This window comes from Hemicordylus capensis, chromosome 1 (assembly GCF_027244095.1).
Source record: "Hemicordylus capensis ecotype Gifberg chromosome 1, rHemCap1.1.pri, whole genome shotgun sequence".
In the NCBI taxonomy this organism is placed as follows: Eukaryota; Metazoa; Chordata; class Lepidosauria; order Squamata; family Cordylidae; genus Hemicordylus; species Hemicordylus capensis.
This window is the reverse complement of record NC_069657.1, coordinates 224,706,575-224,729,035: the sequence shown is the minus strand read 5'-3', so window position 1 is coordinate 224,729,035 and position 22,461 is coordinate 224,706,575. Positions and strand designations below refer to the sequence as shown.

Genomic DNA, 22,461 nt, shown 5'->3' with positions numbered 1-22,461 from the left:
TCTCTCACACCAGGCAGTACTGGGTGGGAAGCAGATGGACTTCTCCTTCTCCTCTGCTGGGCTTCTAAAATTAATGACTTTTGGAAAAAGCTCAGAAAACTATTTGGTGGCATGTGCGATGAATCTCATGCTGCTCTGTACTAGGAAAATTCATACTACTACCCTCAGCATCCTAAGACTGCTTCCCCTGCTCATTTCCTCCTACCCGATGCAGTGGGGAAATCCTTGACTAACAAGCAGAAGGTTGCCAGTTTGAATCCCCCCTGGTACTATATCGGGCAGCAGTGATATAGGAAGATGCTGAAAAGCATCATCTCATACTGCCTGGGAGGAGACAATGGTAAACCCCTCATGTATTCTACCAAATAAAACCACAGGACTCTGTGGGTGCCAGGAGTCGAAATTGACTTGATGGCACACTTCACACCTTTACCCCATCCCAGCTTCTCCCTTTCCTAATCACTTATTTTCTCTCTTTTCTTTCCTCTGCTGTTCTCTTTCTTCATCCTTAGTTTCTTAGCTTCTTTCCATGTTCATTTGGACTTAATGGATTAATGGAATTGAACAGCCTCTCCTGAATGTTTGTTGCCAAGTGGCTATGGGGTGGGAGCGTGTGGACAGGAATCACTTTGTATAGTATTTCCGTCTATGGAGTTCTTATTAAGTTTTCAGTTATAAGTTGAAACGATGTATTTATTTCAAAGAGTGTTTTTTTCATTTGATAAAATTGTAAACAAGAATATAAATATTGGTAAATTATTTTTAAAAATGCAATTATTAATGCATTGAAGTTGACGTATGGTATACTGGAAGTTAGATTTCAGCATATACCGATTTCACAGTGGCAATGCCCTTGTGGCACTGGTGAGATTGAAACAATAGCTCATGTTCTTTTGTGCTGCTGTTTCTATCAAGATTTGATTTGATTTTATCATTATTAGTGAAATACCCAGGACATCTGGGTGATTTTTATGTTAAGTTTATTTTAGAGGATATAAATTCCTGTGTCATCTATAATGTAGCTAAAATTTGTTTTTTAGCATCTAGGACATGTTGTCTAGTCAATATGAGGAACAATGATAGTCAGTGATGTATATATGATTTGTATAAATGCCTTTATTGTATTGTCTTGCTGCCAGTCACTGACTGTAATAAAGATTGACTTTATGGTATATAATTAAACACATTGCTGATTATTTAAAAACCAAATCAGCCACTGCTCAATTGTCTGAAAATGATGCTTCTAGAAAGCTCATGGCAAAATATGTGTTCACATCTTTAAGCACTAACAGTTGATTTCTTTGGAAACTGAATTCCTATGAATTCATTTTGAAAATATTTTCAAAAAATAGATCTCATATGCATAAATACAGAAGTATTTGTTCAATACTAAAGATTTCTTCTCATTCTTTTCTTAATCAGAGCTTCTAGTCCTATCTGCTACCATCTTATCCCTTTATTAATCAATGGGGAAATATTTGGGATGGAAACAGAGATCAGCCTCCATTTACTTGACAGAGACAGCAACAAAGAAATCCTTGAGGGTATTGTAATGGAGACTCAAGACTTAGCATTCCCTGTCCTTCGTAATGTCTCCCTGCACACAACATTGGATGAAGCTTTTCTTGAGGCTGATGTCATCATTTTGCTTGACGACATAGTCCAGGAGACAATTCCAACACTTGAAGACTGTATCCGACAAGTGACCAATCAGTGTGAAGTATATGGGCCTCTGATAGACAAGAATGCCAAAAGCAATGCCAGAGTTGTTGTGATGGGGAAAACCTTTGCCAACCTTAAGACATTTATGATCATGACACATGCCCCATCCATTAACCCTCGAAACATTATCACTGTAGCCATGCTCTTGGAAAGTGAAGCCAAGGCCACATTGGCAAGAAAATTGAACATGCATCCAGCTGGTAAGTGTTTGATAACGGAGGACTGGTTGCTATTTATTTAGTCATTTTGGATTTTTTAAATCTTGTCCTTAGGGTAGATTACAACACATTTAAAACTACACATTAAAGACATGAAATATGAACATGTAACAGGTGGATGATACCTTGCAGCAGGATCAAAAATAGCCCAGACTATGCATCTCAGTCCTCCAAAGGGAAGGATGTGCAATATCTCTGTGAGGAAGTCAGACTGTGGTGTACCTCTAGAAGAGAAGGATCTGCATTAGTGCCTTTGTCTATTTATTTATTTATCAGTCATATAAATCCCTAGGCAGTGTACAAATCCCAACATTAAAATCACAGGTTAAAATACATAAAACACGATAAACACCAATATAAAACAAATTATTAAAATTCTAACTAAAAGCTTGTGAGAACAGGAAAGTCTTGAGGGTCTTCCTGAAAACAAACAGAGAAGGAGATGCTCTTATTTCAGCAGGGAACATATTCCAAAGCCCTGGGGCAGCCACAGAGAAAGCTCGGTCCTGAGTCACCACCAGACGAACTGGTGGCAACTGTAACCGGACCTCTTCAGAAGATCATAACAGTCAGCAAGGTTCATAACAAAGGAGTTTCTCTCTTAAATAACCTAATCCCAAGCTGTTAAGGGTTTATAGGTAATAACCAGCACTTTGTATTTCACACGGAAACATCGGCAGCCATTGCAGTTCTTTCAAAACCGGTGTTATATGGTCCCTTCGTGTTGTTCAAGAGACCAATCTGGCTGCCACATTCTGTACGAATTGTAGTTTCTGGACTACGTACAAAGGCAGCCCTACGTAGAGCGCATTACAGTAGTCAAGTCTGGAGGTTACCGCATATGTACCACTGACATAGCTGACATATCAGCCGAAGCTGATAAAAAGTGCTCCTGGCCACCGCCTCAACCTGAGAAACCAGGGAGAGCTTTGAGTCCAGGAGCATTTCAAGCTACGTACCTGATCTTTCAGGGGGAGTGCAACCCCATCCAGAACAAGCAGATCCAAACCATCTCTCAGGTCCTGACCCCCCACAGTCAATACTTCCATCTTATTTTGATTCAACTTCAGTTTGTTATCCCTCATCTTGCCAATTACCGCCTCTAAGCAGGCATTTAGGGAAGATATGCCATTTCCTGATGGAGTCGACATGGAGAAGTAAATCTGGGTATCATCAGCATATTATTATTATTATTATTATTATTATTAATTAATATTGATAACACCCAGCACCAAACCTCCTGATGATCTCTCCCAGCGGTTTCTTGTAGATGTTAAAGAGCATTGGAGACAGTATGGAGCCTTGTGGAACTCCATATTTCAGTTCTTGCTTTGTAGAGCAACAGTATCCAAGCGACACCATCTGGAATCTACCAGAGAGGTAGGAACAGAACCACTGTTCCACCTGATCCCACCTCCATCAGGCGGTCCAGAAGGATACCATGGTATATGGTATCAAAAGCTGCAGAGAGATCCAAGAGGATCAGCAGAGTCACATTTCCCTGTCAATAGCCATCTCTGAGAATGGTGCCAATATATATCTTTCAGAAGCAGGCCAGCAAGCTGATAGGGTAGAGAATCTTACTATCAGCCTGTGCTTGAGTTATTGTGAATTTGAGTCAGATCTTGACAAACCAGCACATTTCAGAGTGTGGGTAGACAGACTTAACAGAATTGAATGAATTTTCTGAAAGATCTTCAGTTCCAGTCGTTCTCATAAATATAGTGTGCCTGGCTAAGTCTTGGTTGAGGACTTCAGGCACAAGTGTGAGTTGATGACCTCATAAACCATCACACTTGGCTTTTGATGAAAGATTGCATGGCAGGCCACAGCCTGTGCAGCATAGATTGGGTCAAGCCACCCTGCCATGGCCGCTAAATGGTGGAGGGCAAGATGGGGGGAGCCCAATCAGCACCATATAAACTACAGCCTGCAGAAGTCTTTAGGCACTGGTAACAAGCAGTGATGTTGAAACCTGGCGGTTTCTGCCTACTCATAGCAAGGCCCCAAACATCAGGGAAACCTGGACTTTAGTAATCCTCCCTGCCAAACACTTAAACACCAATTCAGACGGATCCTGCATGAGACCAAGAGATTCTATAAAAAGCAGGTGGCCAAATTTGGCTGCACGGATTTATTTATGAAATTCTTCCTCAAAAGTTTGCAATGGCTCTAGTCTACATTTAGAAGAGCTGACGGCTAATATTGCAGTTTGGCTGTATCTATTCTATAGAGAGGATATCTTTCTAAAGTACAGAGTTCTTTCTCATCCCTGCTAGCATAGACCTGTTGAACTATAGATGCCAAGGATTGAATCTGAGACCTTCTGTACACAGGGCATGTGCTCTACTACTGAGGTATAGGCTCAGATAAATTGGAAAGATGTGCACAATCATTTGGACCAGATGCCTCACACCAACTGAAGCACTGATATCTGCTAGAGGCTGTGCCATAAATATGATATCACCAGCAGAAAGCAGTGATCTTTGGCATGGTAAATTGCTATGAATTTAAATGAAAGAGCTAGTGCATCCAAACTTTTGAAGTGTGGGGAGTAGAGTGGGTATGTGTCCAGTGATCCTATGCCTCTCAAGACCAGCTGAGTTAGGAGTGGAATTAACTGCATGACACAAAGAACAGGGAGTTATTCACACGTGGTTTCAGGTGACGGGGTATCTGAATAGCGAATCTGCTTTGCAGTTAATTCCACTCCTATCTTGCTTTGCAGATATGCAGATGTTTCATTCGGGGGATTAAATGGACAGTTCACATAGGGTCGGCTCCTCTCCGCAGTCCCTGCAGATCTTCTTCCTGTGCGCATTCCCACTTCTTGCTCCAGATTTTTTATCCAACCAATCCCATCAGGAGGAGGCGAGAGAGCTCTTTTGTTTGTTAGTTTGACAGTTAGTTACGGAAGACCGCAAGACCAATCAGCCAGGGATCAATCAACAGAACGCAAGGGCTGAGGTTACATCTTGCATTTAAATCAGGAATTTCTCCCTCGTTCTCCCATTCTGGACTGTCTTATTCTACTTGTGGCCCTCTTCCTCAGCCAGCCATTCTACTTCTTTCCCCCATGGATGGTGTGAAATTCTACTCATCTTTAGCAAGCCTTCCTGGCAGCGTTCTGCACCACAGCTGGGTCCACACCAGAGTTCAGAAATGCTTCTGTGATTCAGCAAAGTTGAGGGTGCCTTCTGTGCTTACAAGTATCTCCTGTGGGGAACCGTGGTCAATGTCTCACTTGTTCTTGGTTCGTGACCTCAGCACAGCACCCCTGCAGGGGCTGGAGAGGGCTTTCTCCACTGAGAGTGGTTTGTGAGGAATAGCCTCCACTTGAGGGGACATCTGTGTGTGTATTATGTAGGCTGCCTGGCTCTAATGTAACCTGACAGAGACATGAGCTGAAAGGACCCCCTCCACAGAATTGCATCAATCTGCCACAACCCCTCCCCCCCCCCCCAGCGCTTGCAATTGAAAATCTCCTTTGCTGGCACCTGGGTGGATTTCAAGTGCATGTTTGGAAAGAAGCCCCTCCACATATCACAGAGAAACTTCAGGGCATAACAAAAGCCTCAGGATCTGGATCGAGATCCGTTGAGACCCATAAGTATGGGATTCTGCACCTGTGCAGGAACCACGCGGTAGCAATGCTGCAGCTTGTCAAGGCGTCCAAGCCCCACCCCCACACCTACAGTGTGCTACTTAAAGGCAGGCTCGGCGCCATGTTCCTCAGTTCTTTTCCGACCATGTCGCGTTTGGGCCTTGGTCTGCCACTTTTCTTCAGAATAGTTCTTCAAAGTGTTTTTCTGTGAGTTCATCTAAAAAATGGGGTGGGGGGGAGAGAACGGATATTAAGTTTTTTGACCTCTTTCTGGCTGATGGACTATGTTTGGTGATAAATTGGGCTGGCTTTGGCTAATGGATAACGACTGGCACTTGACCCTGGAACGGACCTGACTTTTCAATTTGTGAAATGGCTGAAGAGAAACAATCCTTCAAGAGGTGCGAGGGCTGTAAAGCCAAACTCCCCTCTAAAAACCTTCACGATTTGTGCCTCATTTGTTTGGGTGAGGAGCACAACATGTCCAATTGCAAGATCTGTCTATCTTTTTCTAAACAGACTCACAAGAATCAGGCGCTTTGCCTTCATGCCGCCATTGATGACGAAGTCCTAAGCCCTTCAACGCCAGGAGAACCATGCCTGCCTTCCTCGGCGTTGAGGGCACCACCAAAGGCAGCATCGACATTGACGGTGATGCCAAGTCAACAGAAACCTAGGATGTTGACATCGAAATTGACATTGCCTTCAGCGTCGAGTCAACAGAAACCAAAAACATCGACGTCATTACCGAGTCAACAGAAATTTAGGTTGTTGACATAGACGTTAGCGACTCCTTCAACGTCGAAAGCAGTCAGGACTGTTATCGACAGTCCGAAGCCAACACCCACATGTTGGGGGATCTGACTCAATGCTAGGGGCCTCGAAGTCATCGGTGAAGCGCCGGACTACCAAGACTTCCACAACAGCCCCAAAGAAGATGTCAAAGACAATTGACTTGACGCGGGAATGCACGTCGTCGCTGTCAGCACTACAGCATCTTCCGTCAATACCGGCTTCAAGGTCAAAGACTTCTCTCAACATCATACCTTCGGCACCGATACCAATGGAACTACTCAACGCTGACCGCCCATCGACATCGACACGATTGACATTGAGGGCACATTCCCTATCTCCTGCTCCGACACCGATTTCTTCGTCAGCCCCTTCAACACCGAAGGTTCAGCAAGATGCTCCTTCGACATCGACCCTGTATTATCAGCATCGAAACAAGTCTCGCCACGATGCCAGCTACCGATGCCAACATTCAATGAGGAGGAGGTAGAGGCTGTAGATGGCAGTATTGGCTTGGGCCCGACCACGGCACACACGCTGCTTTCGATATTGTATTCCTCTTAGAGTACCCCTTCCATGTCAACCTTCAAGGGATTTCTTCCTTCAGGTACTGAAGGTCAGTTGGGCACAGCACCAGCCCTAGCAACTACCTTGTCTGCAAAGCACTTGCAAACTCCTTCTACCTGGCACGCTTGTGGTTTTTTGCATACTCCTGTTTCAACTACCACCCTCTCAGCGACTGCCATGGGTACCTGTTCCCCTGGGGCACCGTATAATTACCAGATGGTGAAGTCCTGGAAGTCTTTTGATCCAAGAACGTATACTCCAATTACTTCTTCTCTAGCAGTGACCACCTTAGCTAACACTACCTCCCGCAGTGAGGCTATTACATATGTTTCCAAGTCGTCACAAACCTCACCTCCGCCTACAATGCCACAGACCACACAGACCTCAACTCCACTCTTCAGGACAATAGGTGCCCAGACAGGGGCTCTACCTTCCCCTCAAAACACTACTGTAGAGACCCAAACGTGAGTTCCATCTTCTCCAACCGGATCTACTTCGGAACAACATGGATCCTCTGATTTTGAGTCTGATCCAGAGGATGCAGACAGCTGAGTGGATCCTCCCACAGATGTGCCACCGTCCACCTATGTCTCCCCAAATGAAATGAAGGCCTACCATAAGCATGTATGGGCCATGGCAGAAACACTGGGTTTGGACTTAAAATCAGAATTGTCAACAGTAGATGACCCAGTGTTTAATTTCATGGTCAGATCTCAAGCCACTCAACCTGTGGCCTTGTCCGTTCTTCCTGTGATCACCAGAGTGGCAAAATGTGCCTGGGGAGTGCTCCATACACCTACACCCACGTCTAAAAGGCTGGAAAGCCTATATTGTATACAGGAGAAGGACAACACTTACCTTTTGAAGCACCTGGCTCCTAACTCCCTTGTAATTGCTTGCGCCACCTCCTCTAAAGCGGGAAGGCAACACACCACATCATCTGACATAGAGGGGAGAAAATTGGACTTATGAGGAAGAAAGGTTTACACCACCTCATGCCTATTGATTAAAGTGGCGAATTACTCAGCATGCACGGCCAAGTACAACCATGGCCTATGGGAATCCCTACAAGGGGATTTGGACACCTTGTCCCATGAAGATTTTAAACAGAAGTTCCAGCGAACCCTAGATAAGTCGGCTGACTTAACCAGACAGCAGTTAAGTATCGCAAAACATCTTGCAGAGTCAGAGTCTCACTCTCTGACCGTTGCTGTTGCTTTATGAAGACATGCGTTGTTAAGGTCTACAAACCTTCAAAGCGACATGAAAGAAGATTGAAGATTTGGCCTTTGACGGAAATGGCCTTTTTAGTGAGACAACTGATGCCACCATGGAAGAGCTTAAAAAAATAAATCAAAATTTACAGCGAAAGCATTTACCTCTGCTGCATCTACATTCACATATACTCCTAGATACCGTTCCAATTGTGCCAAACAGAGGCCTCCTTTTAGGCAACAAGATCTCCGAGACTACAAAAAGCAATACAATCCTTACCACAAACACCCTTACCAAGGTAAGGCCAAAACCACTCAGTCCCAACGTAACAAGCAACCAGAATTGCAAAAACGTCTTTGAGGTTCGGGACCGCCCACTGACACTGGACTTCTCCCCAGTCCCGCCTACAGGGGCTTTAACATCTTGGCAAGCGGATTCTACCGGCAATCCATCAAATCCCAGCGATTCCACACAGTTCTATCAAGCTGGCACGCCATGCCCCTACTTGGCATCAAATAACATCAGACCGCTGGGTCCTGAAGATCATTTCCTCAGGAGACGCCATAGAACGATCCCTTATTTTACGGGAATGAAGTTCACTCCGCCGTCCCTGTCCTTACAGGAAGCGGTGAAGGAGCTGTTGGAGACAGGTACAGTCACCCCGGTGCCATGGGTGCACAGGCGACGGGTATTTTACTCCTGTTACTTTCAGATTCCGAAATGGGATGTGGGCATCCACCCCATCATGGACCTGCGCCATTTAAACAAGCTGGTCCATGTCAGGAAATTTCGTATGATGACGTTGCAGGAGATCTTACCACTTCTCCACCAAGAAAAGTGGCTTGCAATGCTGGATTTGAAAGATGCCTACTTTCATATCAACATAAGATTTTTATTATCTGGAAGAGATCCATCGACATCCATAAGACCCTCCCGGACCACCCCTCTGCAGTAGTGCTCCGCTATGTGCGTACTTGTGTGCATGTCCATTGATACTGCTGAACTCACCTGCTTATCCGGATGATTGTCCTTCATGGCGGTTGTCCAAGAATTGAGGGAACATGGCACCCAGCCCGCCTTTAAATAGCATGCTGTAGGCATGGGGGCGAGGCTTGGATGCCTTGACAAGCTGCGACATTGCTACCGCGTGGTTCCTGTGCAGGCGCAGAATCCCATACTTGTGGATGTCGATGGATCTCTTCCAGGTCATAAGTTACAGGTGAGCAACCCTTTCTCCCCCACAAAGCCACTGGAAATAGAGGATTTTAAAAAGCTGGACATGATTTGAGCTAAGCCAGAATGAGCAGCCTTGATTTGGAGGAAAACAGAGTCCTGTCTGTACTGGTCTCTGATAGCCTGCAGCTACTTTGGGGTAAATGCAGCTAATATGTGGACTGGCCCACTACATTCCAGAGGAGATTCAAAGTAAAAGCCCTGTGTGTAAAGCCTCCAGGAGATGCAGGCTTCAGTGCCAAAGCTGCCTCGCCCTAAAGCTGTTCATACTGTGACCTTGCCATACTTACTTAGCTCTGTGTGTGATAGCTTGGGATGAAATAATCGATAATTGGTCCCAGGTCCAATCCCTGACACCTCCAGATAGGGCTGGGAAAGAACTCTGCTTGAAGTCCTAGTGTAGGGCTGCCCCTCCATGAGTCACAAAGGGGGCAGCACAGGCGAAAAAATGGATTCTGAATAGCAATGGTGTCATCTCACAAGGTTGCATGTTCCTGAGATCTTCCTTGCCAGTCAGAGCTCTGTTCCTGCAACAGGGAATGCTGTCTCTCATAGAGGGGAACTCTTCCTGCTGCTTGCTAACATTGTGCACCATAGGGGGGAATTCCCAGGAAGCACAGCTGTGGGGACGTAGATCAGACTCTCTGTGTAACATTTGACTGATTACTTGTGTGTTCATTCATCTTTCCATTATTCTCTTTGACAGGAATAAAAAATCTCATCATCTGGGGGAACGTCAGCGGGAATAGCTTTGTGGACCTGACTAACACTCAGCTCTATAGATACGACAGTGCCATCTGGGGCCCACCAAACTTTTCCCGTCGTTTGTTGGAACTTATGTTTGATCGGTATTTTTCATGATACTTGAGCAATAATCTTCTTTATATATAAAAGCCTTAGGACGTATATAGCAAATCCCGTGGTACATGGCACATCTCATGAGAGTTGAGAGAGGGAGTTGTCCAGAGGAGAAAGAAGGCATGGTGTAGGGCTGAGTGGCAGACAGAGAGGCAGCTGCTGCCAAGGAAGAGGCGGCAAAGAAAGAAAAAGAGACACTGAGCAGCGGTATCCATTGCCCCGCCGAGCCTTCTCATGAGGAGGGTGGCTGAGCCAGGGCGGAAAAGCACACTGAGGGCCATCCATGCAGGCCAGAAGAGAAGCCCCAGCTTGGCCATTCTCCTCATGAGGAGTCTTGGGCCGATGGAGGCCAGGCCAAGGTGCGCTTTCTGCCCGAATCGGCTGTCCTCGTGAAGAGACTGGGCAGGCCTACGCGACGGAGGCTGGTGGTAGGAGCTGACTTAGACCGCCAATGCCACCATGCCACTCTGGCCTGGTGGGGGGGAACTGACTGGGCAGAGGGACCTGACTGACTGAGGGGGGGGGAGACCTGACTGAGTGGGGGGGGGAGACGTGAGTGTGTGTGGGTGGAGACCTAGCTGACTGAGGGGGTGGTTGATTGAGGGGGGGGGGAGTTTTGCTGCCTCCGCTGCTATCCTGGATGGCAGGGGGTGGCTTCAGGTGGAGGGGGGAAAGGCAGGGCAGAGAGCTGGATTGTCCAGGGAGGGGTGAGAGACAGAGAACTAGGGCGCAGATGTTCTGCGCAGGGCCAGCTAGTAGACATTTAAAGCACTTGTTGAAGTGCCTGTATTTACACACACACAAAATCAAGAAGTGACTTTTTAAAAATGCCCTTATGAAATCCCTGTGTTATTACAAGAACACAGAGAGAGCTTAATGTGTTTTTACTTTTGTGCAAAGAACTATTGTGCTTTTTCTGTTTTCCATTTTCTTTGCCTTTTTACTATTCTAAAGTTTGTTATTAAAAATACTTGTCTGTCCTATGTTGGTGTAAGGAAAATCTCAAACAAACAACAGCAGGTTTCTGAAGGGCTGCAGAAATTAGTTATGAGAAATGCAGGGCTGAGTTATAAAGATACAAGTCAATGAATGAGTCATGAACACATATGAGGCGGGGGATCTGAGACTTGAAGCGCCGAAGAGAGTCTTTAGAAAAGAAGTGTGGGCTTCTCCTCTCTACTATATTGTGCTGCCATTTTCTTTGTGTGTGCTTAACAAACATTCTTGATTCTCCCCGACAGTGAATGGATGCAGACTGAATTTCTGACCTCGTTGAGTTCATTGAGTTCTTGGGGGCATCATTGTTTAGGCTTGGCGCCTGCACATGTCATTACTACAGTGCTGAGATACTGGTACCAAGATTCCCCGCCTGGGGAGATGGTCTCTCTGGGAGTAATCAGTGAAGGTGAATGTCCTCCTTAGCATCATATAGTCACCAAATGGCTCTCTGTCACAATGCTCCATTTCTACCAGATGGCTTGAGAGAGAGCTGTGCATTTCCTGTTCCAAAGTAAAAAAAATTTAAAAAATGTTACTGCCAGAGTGAAGCATTTAGGTACTGTTGGTATCAATAGCAGCTTTAAGCAAATGTTTCAGTTTTAATTAGTGAAGTCAAAAGGACAGTATCTGGATCCAGCCATTGCTGATACATATGTGAATGGAGTGAGAGCTTCATTTGTGTGGGAGCTTCATGAGTGCATTGGGAGGCCCATGTATATCTCTGGCGTTTGGATCAAAATGTCTGAATCAGGGCTTAAGGCAATGCTAAGAGAGTTTTAGCATAGAAAAAATTATGCTATGGCATGAACAGATACATTTAGAAATGTTTTTGTAAATTCTGTTTTTGAAAGGCCTAAGATTTTTGTCAGTTTTTATACTTCTTATTTAAATATTATTATTATTTATTATTTTACATTTATATCCCGCTCTTCCTCCAAGGAGCCCAGAGCGGTGTACTACATACTTGAGTTTCTCTTTCACAACAACCCTGTGAAGTAGGTTAGGCTGAGAGAGAAGTGACTGGCCCAGAGTCACCCAGCTAGTCTCATGGCTGAATGGGGATTTGAACTCGGGTCTCCCCGGTCCTAGTCCAGAACTCTAACCACTATACCACACTGGCTCTATGAACATTATGATATGAACATTATCTGAGCAAGAGTTTAGAAAGTTTTGCTGCAGGACTTGTATCCCAATACTGCCATACCTCTTAAGGTCAGAAGTAAAAGTACAGAGTGTATGGCAGTTACCATATTTCTCTTTCCCCCTCATCTACCAGCATGTGTTCATATTTTGGATGAACAGGAGGAAGGAGCAATATGGCATCTGGAAGACAAAGTGGAATGATGGGAATGATCCTTCACGTTCTTTTCATGCCCCGTTTTCTTGGTAAAAGTGTGTATGTGTTATCTGTCAGTGAAACTCATTGAGGGCTGATTCTGCTCCTTAGGTCATTTTGGAATTCCTGAAGGGATTGTCTACTGCATGCCTGTGAGGTTCCAGAATGGTGACTGGGAGGTCTTTACAGAACTGCAAATAAGTGATAAAACTCTAGAATACCTTCAGATTTTAGCCTGTGATCTAACTCGGGTAATGTCCTGCTGTTTCCACACCCTGCAGTATTGTTTCCATAATTCTTCCTTATAGTTTTGGATGCATTTCAAACAAGCTATTTCTTACACACGGCATTTCCTCCACTTGTAGAGGCTTTACTTGCAGATCAAAAGGGCATTTCTAATTGCACAGATAAGTTAAATTTTATTGAAACTTAAAGGATGCCTAGAACTATCTGGATTGCACCAATATACTTGGCCTGTTCATGACTGTGCAGGTTTTTGCAGACATGAGGCAAAGATGTGATTTCCACTACTGCACACCCAGGACAAATATATTTAATGTGTGAGACAATAATGCACAGATCTTGTCCTATAAAGTTCCTTGAGTAAAAGTTCCAAAATGAATGTTCAGGTTTGTAGATTGGCCTAGAGATGAGTTACAATCTACAGAGGATTCCCACAAGTGCAAACCCAGCACAATTATAATATGAGATCACCTTGCAGTTAAATTCTTATCATTTGAGATTCCTACTGAAATATTCATTTTTTTAAAAAAATTCAAATTTTGCTTTTTTCAGAATATAAAGGACATTACTAGGAGTATACCATGCCAATGTTTTTAATTCTGTGGCTCAGTCCTTAAGACTTTTTAATGTGAGCAGATAAGTGCCATACTTACTAGGCTAACATTGTGGTAATTGGGAAGCAATACATGCAAATTATACAAAAGGGGCAAACATATAAGATTAGGAAGGGGCTGTTAGTTGCATTAATTTGAAATTATTTGTTATCAGAATGTACTTCATACATGAAATAAATTACACCATCTGCAACTGTTTTGTGGTAAACCAAACTTTTTCCCCCCATATAGGAAAAACAAGTTGCATTAGGTGAAGTAACAGAATTGTATCCACAAAGAAGAGGTAAAATTCAGCAGTAGGTTATAAAATTGCCTTCTACAACAGATACCACAAATTCAATCTCAATACAAAGTATGAACATCCCATCTATTACTGGTCCCTTAGAATTCCTAACTGCTCAAGTGTTGGTCATATAATCGGAATCGGAATTATTATAATTCTGTGAGTGATGATAGTATAAAAAATGGTTCCTGACTGCTTTAGCTCAAGATATAGCAAGTTATCATTATGGGACAGAATCCCAAATACCAGTGAGCTCTAGGCTTGGCTCTTCCCTCAACCCTTCCAATGCCACATGGCAAACAGTTTTTGAAGATGGTGGGGGTTTAAAAAGAAATCGATGTTTATGATGTGGCAGAGGGTGGAGGTGGGGTGTTAGCTGTTCAAAGTGCAAAAAGAAAAGAAAAACCCACTGATCTAGTAAAAGTTCCTTATGGGAACCTCAGCAGCGATTTGGATCCCATCCACTGTTCATCATTGTGTATCAGTTTTATAGCTGCAGGGCACCAAACATGGGCAGTTTATCACATTCTTTAAGTCTGCAGTACAAGACCTGAAATGTCATGTAGAGTCCAGAAGCCGCATAGCACTATAAACAATATTCCTAAAGATTATGGACTCTTTTGGGAGTACTTCTTACATTACTGTTTTCCAAAAGAGCTTTTAATCTTTGGACCTCGAAACCCAGATATGATAACCCCATTATTATCACATTTCAGTTTTCCAATATACATCTAGGAGATGTCCATATTAATGAAAAGAATATACATTTAAATGATGGAACATAAAACTCTTTTTTTACAGAAGTTCATGTGGCATATCGTGACTCATCAGAAGAGGAAATCATCCACAGTTCCAAAGAGGGTAGGGCAAATAAATACTTTGCTTTAGGCATGTATTTTATTGGAGAAAACATTCCCATTTTTCTGACTTGTTTTTCAGGATAAAAAAATAATAGAAACCAGCAATGTGCTCTGGAAGCAGAGATAAGTGGTATCACAATATTCAAGGGTGTGTTTGTGTGTGTGCCTTAATATACTTTATTTACTGTACTTTTAAAATATGCAATTCAGATGATGATATATATTAAAGTAATATCTATTGTCATCTGATCAGGTTGAGGCTGTGGCCAGGAGCGCTTTTTACCAGCAGTGATTGATTTGACAACTCTGCCCGTTCCTTGAGGAAAATGACTTGAAAACAGGGGTACACCAGCTGGTAACCTCCAGGTTGAACTACTGCAATGCACTCTTATGTAGGGCTGCCTTTCTATGTTTGGAAACTAAACTTTCTAAAGTTTGGAAACTTTAATTAGTCCAAAATGCGGCAGCCAAATTGGTCTTGGGGATATTCTGGAGAGACCACTTTATGCCTGTTCATAAACAGTTGCACTGGCTGTCAATATGTATCTGGAAAAAGCGCAAAGTGCTGGATATTACCTTTAAAGCCCTGAATGGCTTAGGTCTGGGTTACCTTCTCTATAAGATCCCCACCTCTATAAGTTACCTTCTCTATAAGGTAACTTCTCTGGGTTACCTTCTCTATAAGATCCCCACCTCTATAAGTTACCTTCTCTATAAGATCCCCACTAAGATCATCAGGAGGGGTCCATCTTTGGGTGCCACCAGTTCACCTGGTGGCAACCTAGGATCAGGCCTTCTCAGTTGTCACCCCTAGGTTATGGAATGCACTCCCCATGGATATAAGAGGATTATCTTCCTTGGAGGCCTTCAGGAGAACCGTAAAGACCCCCCCCCCTTTTTAGGCTGGCTTTTAATTATATCTAGTTTTAATTTTAATCATAATGAGTTTTAATCTGGTTTATTTATTTTTTTAAGTGTTTTATGCTGTGCTTTTTAAATTTTAGTGTAAACCATCCTGAGCCACTTTAGGAAGGGTAGTACAGTATATAAACTGAAGAAATAATGAAATAATAAAGTAATAACAATATTGTTATAAATCAAATAAGTGCATAACATTTATTGATGGATCAACATTTTCCTAATAATTCATAAATATTGAAATTTCTGTAGAACACTACAAATTTGCAGTTGAATATGCAGAAAAGTACTATAATTACAATTTAAAAGCATACTGATTAGTTTTCCAGATGGGTTTGCAGTTTTTCAGATCCAGTAGGATGGTGGGAAGAAGACTTAAAGGCAATGACTGACATGGTAAGGAAAATTATCCCGAATACTCCTATGGAAATTAAAAGGACAAGTCAGGCAATTCCTAACATCCTTTTAATTTCAATGGGACTACTTTTCCTCATTGTGTCAGTCATTAAAGCCTTGCTTCATTTAGGAATAGACAAGGTTTTAAGCACTAAGAAGAAGCTAATTTGCACAGTTTAATGTACACGTAATAGCCATGCTTGTGAAGAATGTTGTATCAAGGCTGTCAGGATTACATGGTGGGAGGAGTGATGTGCCATTATTTCTGCCTGCTAAGTGACTAGTAGCTCTCTAGCTTTCCTACTCCTGTATGTGCAGAATCATTATTGAGCTTTCCAGATGATAATTTGAGCTTAGAAGTAATATGATGGGGTGGGACCACAATGACCTCTTTTTATAGTTTACCTTCCGAGTCCTCCAGCCGTTTGCTTGCCTTTCGAAACTTGGCATTGTGTGTATTTCCATAATGGCCTAGACACTCTCTTTTCTGAATGCAAACTGATGGCCTATTCTCACAAACTTCTCAACTATTAGCACCTGCAGTTTTGAGTCAGTCCGTGTTGAATTGTAGCTGCAGATATGATGCACTTTGGGCAATCACATGATTAATAGTGCCACGTGCAGATCATAGTATGTATGGGTTTTTGAGAGCAGTTTTCTAAGCACTGAGAAGTGGTATGTCCAAAGCTGATCTGCTCCGTTCTGCACATAACATGGGCATTCATACATTTGTCTCAGCACATGGCACCCTGACTGGAAGTCCACACAGATACCTCAAAAAACTACATATATAGAGTGACTCATAAAGGCCTGAGGTTGTCAGGTCCCTAACAAGGTTTTCCAAGTTCCATAGAAGTGGCTCTGGGCCGTTGCCTCTGGTATATGAGCTAAACATTGGCCATCCCAGAGCCAGTAACATTTGTACAGGAAATCACTGGCTCAGGCACGGGGAATATTTAGCTTATAAGTCATGGGCAGCTAACCAGAGCTCGTTATATGGAATCTGGAAAAGGCTGTTCCCTGGGAAGCTGTTCTGCAATCTCAGAACGTCTGGTGACTATGAGTGAATCCCAGCTGATGTTAAACAGAGAAACTGGTTCTTCTGTTGTAAATGTGATATATTGTCCAAAGACCACCTGAAGAACATACTGGGCTCCCCAGTCATTTGCACCACTGCAGAAAGTGCTTGGCAAGTTGGACAGAGGAATGCCCCACTTGCCACTGCCTACCCTTAAAATCTCCTTCAAGTCTTGGCAATGAATGGGGAAATGGCGTTGGCTCTGAGCAAGCTGCCAAAGGGGCATTTGTGAGCTCCTTTTTGCCATCTGGACAGAGGCACGGGGGAAGAAGAGGCACTGCAGGATTGATGGCTCTTGCTGGCCCTTTGCTCTGTTATGCTCATAATAAAAACTCGCAGGACTGAGAAGCTGCTCTTTAATTCTGTTCCTTTTAGAGATCAAATATTCAAGCAGTATGGAAGGAGTAGCGTTGGAAACAGAAGATCAATCTACTGCTGAAGGTATTTATTTTCAACTGTATTTCTCCTGCTTTTCTATGATAGATCCAAAGCAGCTTGCAACAAGCAGTAATCATTAAAACATCTATAAAACAACAATCCATAAAATCAAAATAATAATAAATCAAATCAAATAACAAACAGCCATAGTTCAGTGGCAAAAACAACCCTCCGTTTCTACATTTCAAAATAACAGCCTCCCCATTTTAAGCATTGCCAAAGGTTATCCTAAAGATGCATGTCCTTACAGAACACCTACAGGTGTTTAATGTGGGAGCCTGAACTAAAGCATGAACTACATACTATACAGAGCTACATACTAAAGCACGAACTACATACCCCACTTCTGTGGGAAGCTATTTTTTTTAAGAGCTTTTGAACTGTTTTAAAAGTTTTAATTGTTAATGGCTTTAAACTGTTTAAAAAATTGTTTTGTATTGATTGTTTTTAAAATTACCGATTTGTGGGTTTTGTTTTTGTTACTGTGCACTGCCCAGAGCCGTCTGGATGGGGCGGTATATAGATGTAATAAATAATAATAAAAATCAATCAATCAATCAGCTTGGTTATGCTGGCTGCAAATGGGGGCAGGGGAAGGGCGGATAGAGAGAAGCACATTAACTGTTTCTTCTCATTTTTCATTACGGAATCCTCCTCCTCAAGCTGCTTTTCCACCCATGGCAGGGTGGGGAGAGAAGATGAAAAAGCAGTATGTTTCTGTAAAGGCCTGTATTGGCTGATATGGGGAAATAGCTGGCCAATGAAAATGGGCTGAGAGGAGAAGATGAGGCAGGTAAATAGCAACAGCAAAATATTTCAGGAAGAAAGGGCAAGATAAGCCTAGAAGCAAAGATCCAGAAATACAGATATTTCCATACGTTCAGACTACATATTGTTGAATGTTGCAGAACATGCAAGGTACTTATAGAAAACTCCCCACCACCACCCCAAGGATTTCTTCAGGCTTTGCATATAACACATTATGGGTGTTTGCTATAGGGATGTGCATGAACCTGGGCCTCCGAACAGGTTCGAACATTGGCTGCTTCGAAGGCCAGGGTGTGTGTCTGCCTTTAAGGGTGGGGGAGAGTACACTTACCCCTCCCTCTGCTTACCCCCTGCCAGTGCTCGGTTTTCTCAAAGTCCACCAGGGTGGCAGCATACCTCCCTGTCGCCCCCTTTACGGGAAGTAACCAGAAGTACTCTACGTTACGTGCCTGCGTGGTCAGGTGTGCACCAACACGCCTGCATGCTTCTAGTACTTCCAGTTACTTCTGGTAAAGGGGGCAATGAGGTGGTTGCCACCCTGATGGACTTTGAGAAAACTGAGGGCCAGCGGGGGGAAAGTGGAGGGAAGGGTAAGTGTACCCTCCCCCGCCCTTAAAGGCAGACACACATCCTCGCCTTCGAACAGGGCCCGCCCAGTTCTGTGCACATCCCTAGTTTGCTGCTCTAACTTTGTGAATTTACTCCACTGAAAAACAGTGCATTTGAAGTAATGTGAAGAGAGAGGAAAGTTCTATTAGAGGTGCTATATTTGTGATGCCTTATTCAAGCATGCAAGAAACAACTTGATCTGAAGTTCTCAAGTGATATGTGCTTGTGTGAGCAGCCCTGAGACAGAGAGAGTATCTAATTTGCCCAGGCCTGTTCAGAAAATTTGAAGTTGAGAAGCTGGCAAGAGAACCGCAGTCACATGCAGTACAGTTTCTAAACCAGGCAAATCAGAGCAGTTAGTTGGCAAGCTTATTTTCTACAAATGACTGCGATCATGAGCTTCATGTGAACAGGAGGGCTTCTGGTTATTTGCTTTTTAAAATAGTGGTTCCCTGTGATAAGCCGGTTTTGTAGTCTGAGTTGGAGGGTTAAAAGTGGTTTGCAAATCAATGCAGCATGTGAAAGTACTGTTAGGGGGGAAAGGCAGAAACACCACTCTGTGCACATGAGCTTTTGCACACACGTAAAGGGACTATCTCTATCATGGCTATTGACTGGAATAGTTCAGCTGGAGTACTTCAGTGTAAGCCTCTTTAGTACCATAGTATATATGGTAAAGACTGTTTACCTTTGTTTTTATCTGGTGGTAAACCTCCCAGAGACGTAAGTTTTGGGCAGTATAAAAATATGTTAAATAAATAAATAAAAATAATAAAGACTGGGTTTTAAGGTAAGGCAAGAGATTTCATACTTTACACATATGGAATTGGACCAGAGAGATGATGACTTTGCTCAAGGCTAACCAATGAATGCATAATGATCTAGGATTTGAATTCAAGTGTCCTGCATTCAAAGCACAATATTCTCTCCATTGGACCACATAGCCAATTTTTCATAATGCTGGAGCACCTTTCATCTCATAGCTACCAGTCAGCATTAATAAGAGAGTCCAAATGGATACCCCATATACTTTTCTTAAGCCACCTGTGAAAAAGAGGTCAGAATCTGCTAATGAATGTTTTTTAAAAGGGCAGCGTGTATTAATATGTGTAAAATTAACAATGCTGTTTATCACAGAGGCTGAAGATTTACCTATTGAATTAAATGAGTCAAAGAGTATGGAAGAAGGAAACGCTGAAGAACTCACAGAAGAAAATGTTGAAGAATCTATAGATGGTAGGTCTAGAAGCCTATTGAGAATTCTTTACTCTTTGTTGCATAGGTTGTAGCTGTATTGTTTTCCCAGGGAGACAGACAGAAGTCCCAACTATAGCTCTTACATTTGATGAGTGAGATCAGCCATTTTGGCCATTTGAGACTCTTAACTAAAAAAGACGTAATATAAGAACTAAAACATATGCTTATAGTTTGAAACTATTATGACATCTGCTGATGCATAGCATCTTCTCAAATCTCCTCTGATTTCTGACTTCTGTAATACTGACAGAATAGCATTCGCAGTAAGACATCCCTTCAGTCATATTGTGAACTGCCTGAGTCATTTAGGTTTTTTGTGTAATGAACAAATAAAACAAGCAGATTCAGTCAAATCATTTATCAGAATGCCTGGAAGTTCAGTCGTTCTCTGAAATGATGCAAATGTAATTTTATAAAAATTTAACTTAAACCATCATTTTGTAAAACGACTAAAATTGTTTCTTCATTCACAAAATTATGTTGTACAATATGACTAGTGCAACATGGCCAAGTTAATGAAATACGAGGTCTACATCAATCACAGTTTGCAATTAGTTTTAATCATGCCAAATTTAGCTTTAATTTTAAAGATTATGTTTTCAGATAAAATTATGATTTTATCATAAATTAAGATTATTATCATAAAATTAAGATTATGTTTTCAGATAACAGCCATATATCTAGTTAGCAGCATTTAGTCACAGTCCGGTAGCCTGTGCTTTCCAGATGAGTAATACTCCATGTAGTTTCCTGATCAGAAGCTATCCTTTCCTGGAACACCCGTTGTTCTCTCTTCTTATCCCTCATGTCTCCAGACTTGTTGTGAACTGTTTTTGGTCGTTAGGCTCCCAGCACCGAATTTTCTTCTTACCCCCTTCTTCTGCTTTGTCCATTCCTTACAGCATCATATTCTGGTATAGGGCTAACTCTTCAGGGTAGGAACCCTCGTTGAACCACTTCCAACTGTATATGGCAATTAGGATTGCCACAACTGCACTGGAGTGTTGCTCTTTTTGCTGTGGTAAACTAATAGGGTTGAATCCAGAACACCATGAGTGAAACAGAGCTTTCCTGCCCCTTCCTCCTTGCTGCATACTCAAGCACTCCCCCAAAAGCCAATCCTGAGGATAGGGGTACCATGGGAATCTTACATGATATGGCATAGGGGCCTGCTGATGGGAGTGGGGTGGGTGGAGTTTGATGGAAATTTTGTACCACTCATTGGGGGTGGAACTGACTTCTGTTTGCGCAAACCCTCATCCCACTGATATGCATCTGGAGAGACACATCTCCAGACACCTGGGGACACATGGTGGGGAGCGAGATCAGTCAGCCCTACAGACTGGATCAGAGCTATACAGCTTCCAGCCCATGTCTACAGTATGTCTGGATATTCTCCTCTCTCTTTCATATTCTGTGTGTTTACCACTGCAAACATCAGAGTGATACTGGTGTATAGCCACATAAAGTTAGAAGCAGCTATTTGTTCATGGCTGCAAACGTGCTCTGAGTATTCCTGATACAATAGTGACCCTTGAGAAATGTGACTGAGTACATAAAGTTCAATTTTGCTTGTAGTTTTTCTTTACAATCAAAAGGACTGGAAGTATGTTTATTGGCGGGGAAATGACTGACATCCTGACAAATGGTGTACATGTGCTTCTAACAAAAGTGCTCTTTGACAGTGGAAACATGTCTCTGAAGGTGCTGCAGCCCTTGGGGGCATGTTTATGCAGGTCAAAGAGCACTTAAATGCGTCTGTGAACTTTGGAAGTGAGGAGGCTAATGCTGTTGGATTAGTCAGGATGTCAGCCAATGAAAGCAGATATTGTACATGGGATATAAAACCTGATATCAGTTTGAATAATCAGTTAACTGAGTATTCATTGACAATTTGAAAAAGCTAAAGCAGAAAACAAATGTCTCTTTATTCATTTTTCGGCAGCTCCTGAAGATTAACCTAATGGCTTGTCTTAACAAGAGTCCTATTTGAACACTGGAGCCAGTAATAAACTCTTAAAACAATACTAAACACCGCAGCCGGGCAAATTCTTGGGTATGGTGGCTTCTGTGAATCAACTACAATGGACTTTATGACATAAAAATGTCAGGTTCTCCTTTCTGTACAGAATTAAATATATAGTTGTGTGAAAATTCTTGTATCTTTGCCTTTTATTTGTACAATACACATGTCTAGTTCATTTGAGCTGGAATGCTTGGATTAAATCAGTTCAGTTCTTTTCAGTACAATGACACCAGTTTAAACATTGTTTTCCAGAATAGGAATTTAAAATAGGGGTTTAAAGACTATTTATAGATTGGAAATTATAGACTGGAAATTGTAGACAATAGCCTGATTCAGACATATTTTGTTCAGACTTCCCCCTCCATTCTATCCTGCATTTCCAACAGCCTGCGTGACATCTCAGCTTGGATGCTTCATCATCATAATT

General features: G+C 42.7%; 1 protein-coding gene across 4 annotated transcripts in view; it reads left to right on the top strand.

The window, feature by feature from the left end:
* Positions 1 to 22,162, top strand: part of MDH1B (malate dehydrogenase 1B) — a 32,258-nt gene extending 10,096 nt beyond the window's left edge. The window contains exons 5-13 of one of the 4 annotated variants that reach the window (XM_053282752.1): positions 1,423 to 1,922; positions 10,058 to 10,199; positions 11,451 to 11,614; positions 12,656 to 12,696; positions 13,633 to 13,684; positions 14,486 to 14,545; positions 17,312 to 17,377; positions 19,889 to 19,987; positions 21,954 to 22,162. In XM_053282752.1, coding sequence (XP_053138727.1) covers positions 1,423 to 1,922; positions 10,058 to 10,199; positions 11,451 to 11,614; positions 12,656 to 12,696; positions 13,633 to 13,684; positions 14,486 to 14,545; positions 17,312 to 17,377; positions 19,889 to 19,987; positions 21,954 to 21,967 — 1,138 coding nt within the window. In that variant the 3' untranslated portion in view covers positions 21,968 to 22,162. Of the gene's footprint in view, positions 1 to 1,422; positions 1,923 to 10,057; positions 10,200 to 11,450; positions 11,615 to 12,655; positions 12,796 to 13,632; positions 13,685 to 14,485; positions 14,546 to 17,311; positions 17,378 to 19,888; positions 19,988 to 21,953 lie in introns of those variants that run through there. The other 3 variants (XM_053282751.1, XM_053282753.1, XM_053282754.1) reach the window with 3 other exon arrangements.
* The last annotated feature ends 299 nt before the right edge of the window (positions 22,163 to 22,461 follow it).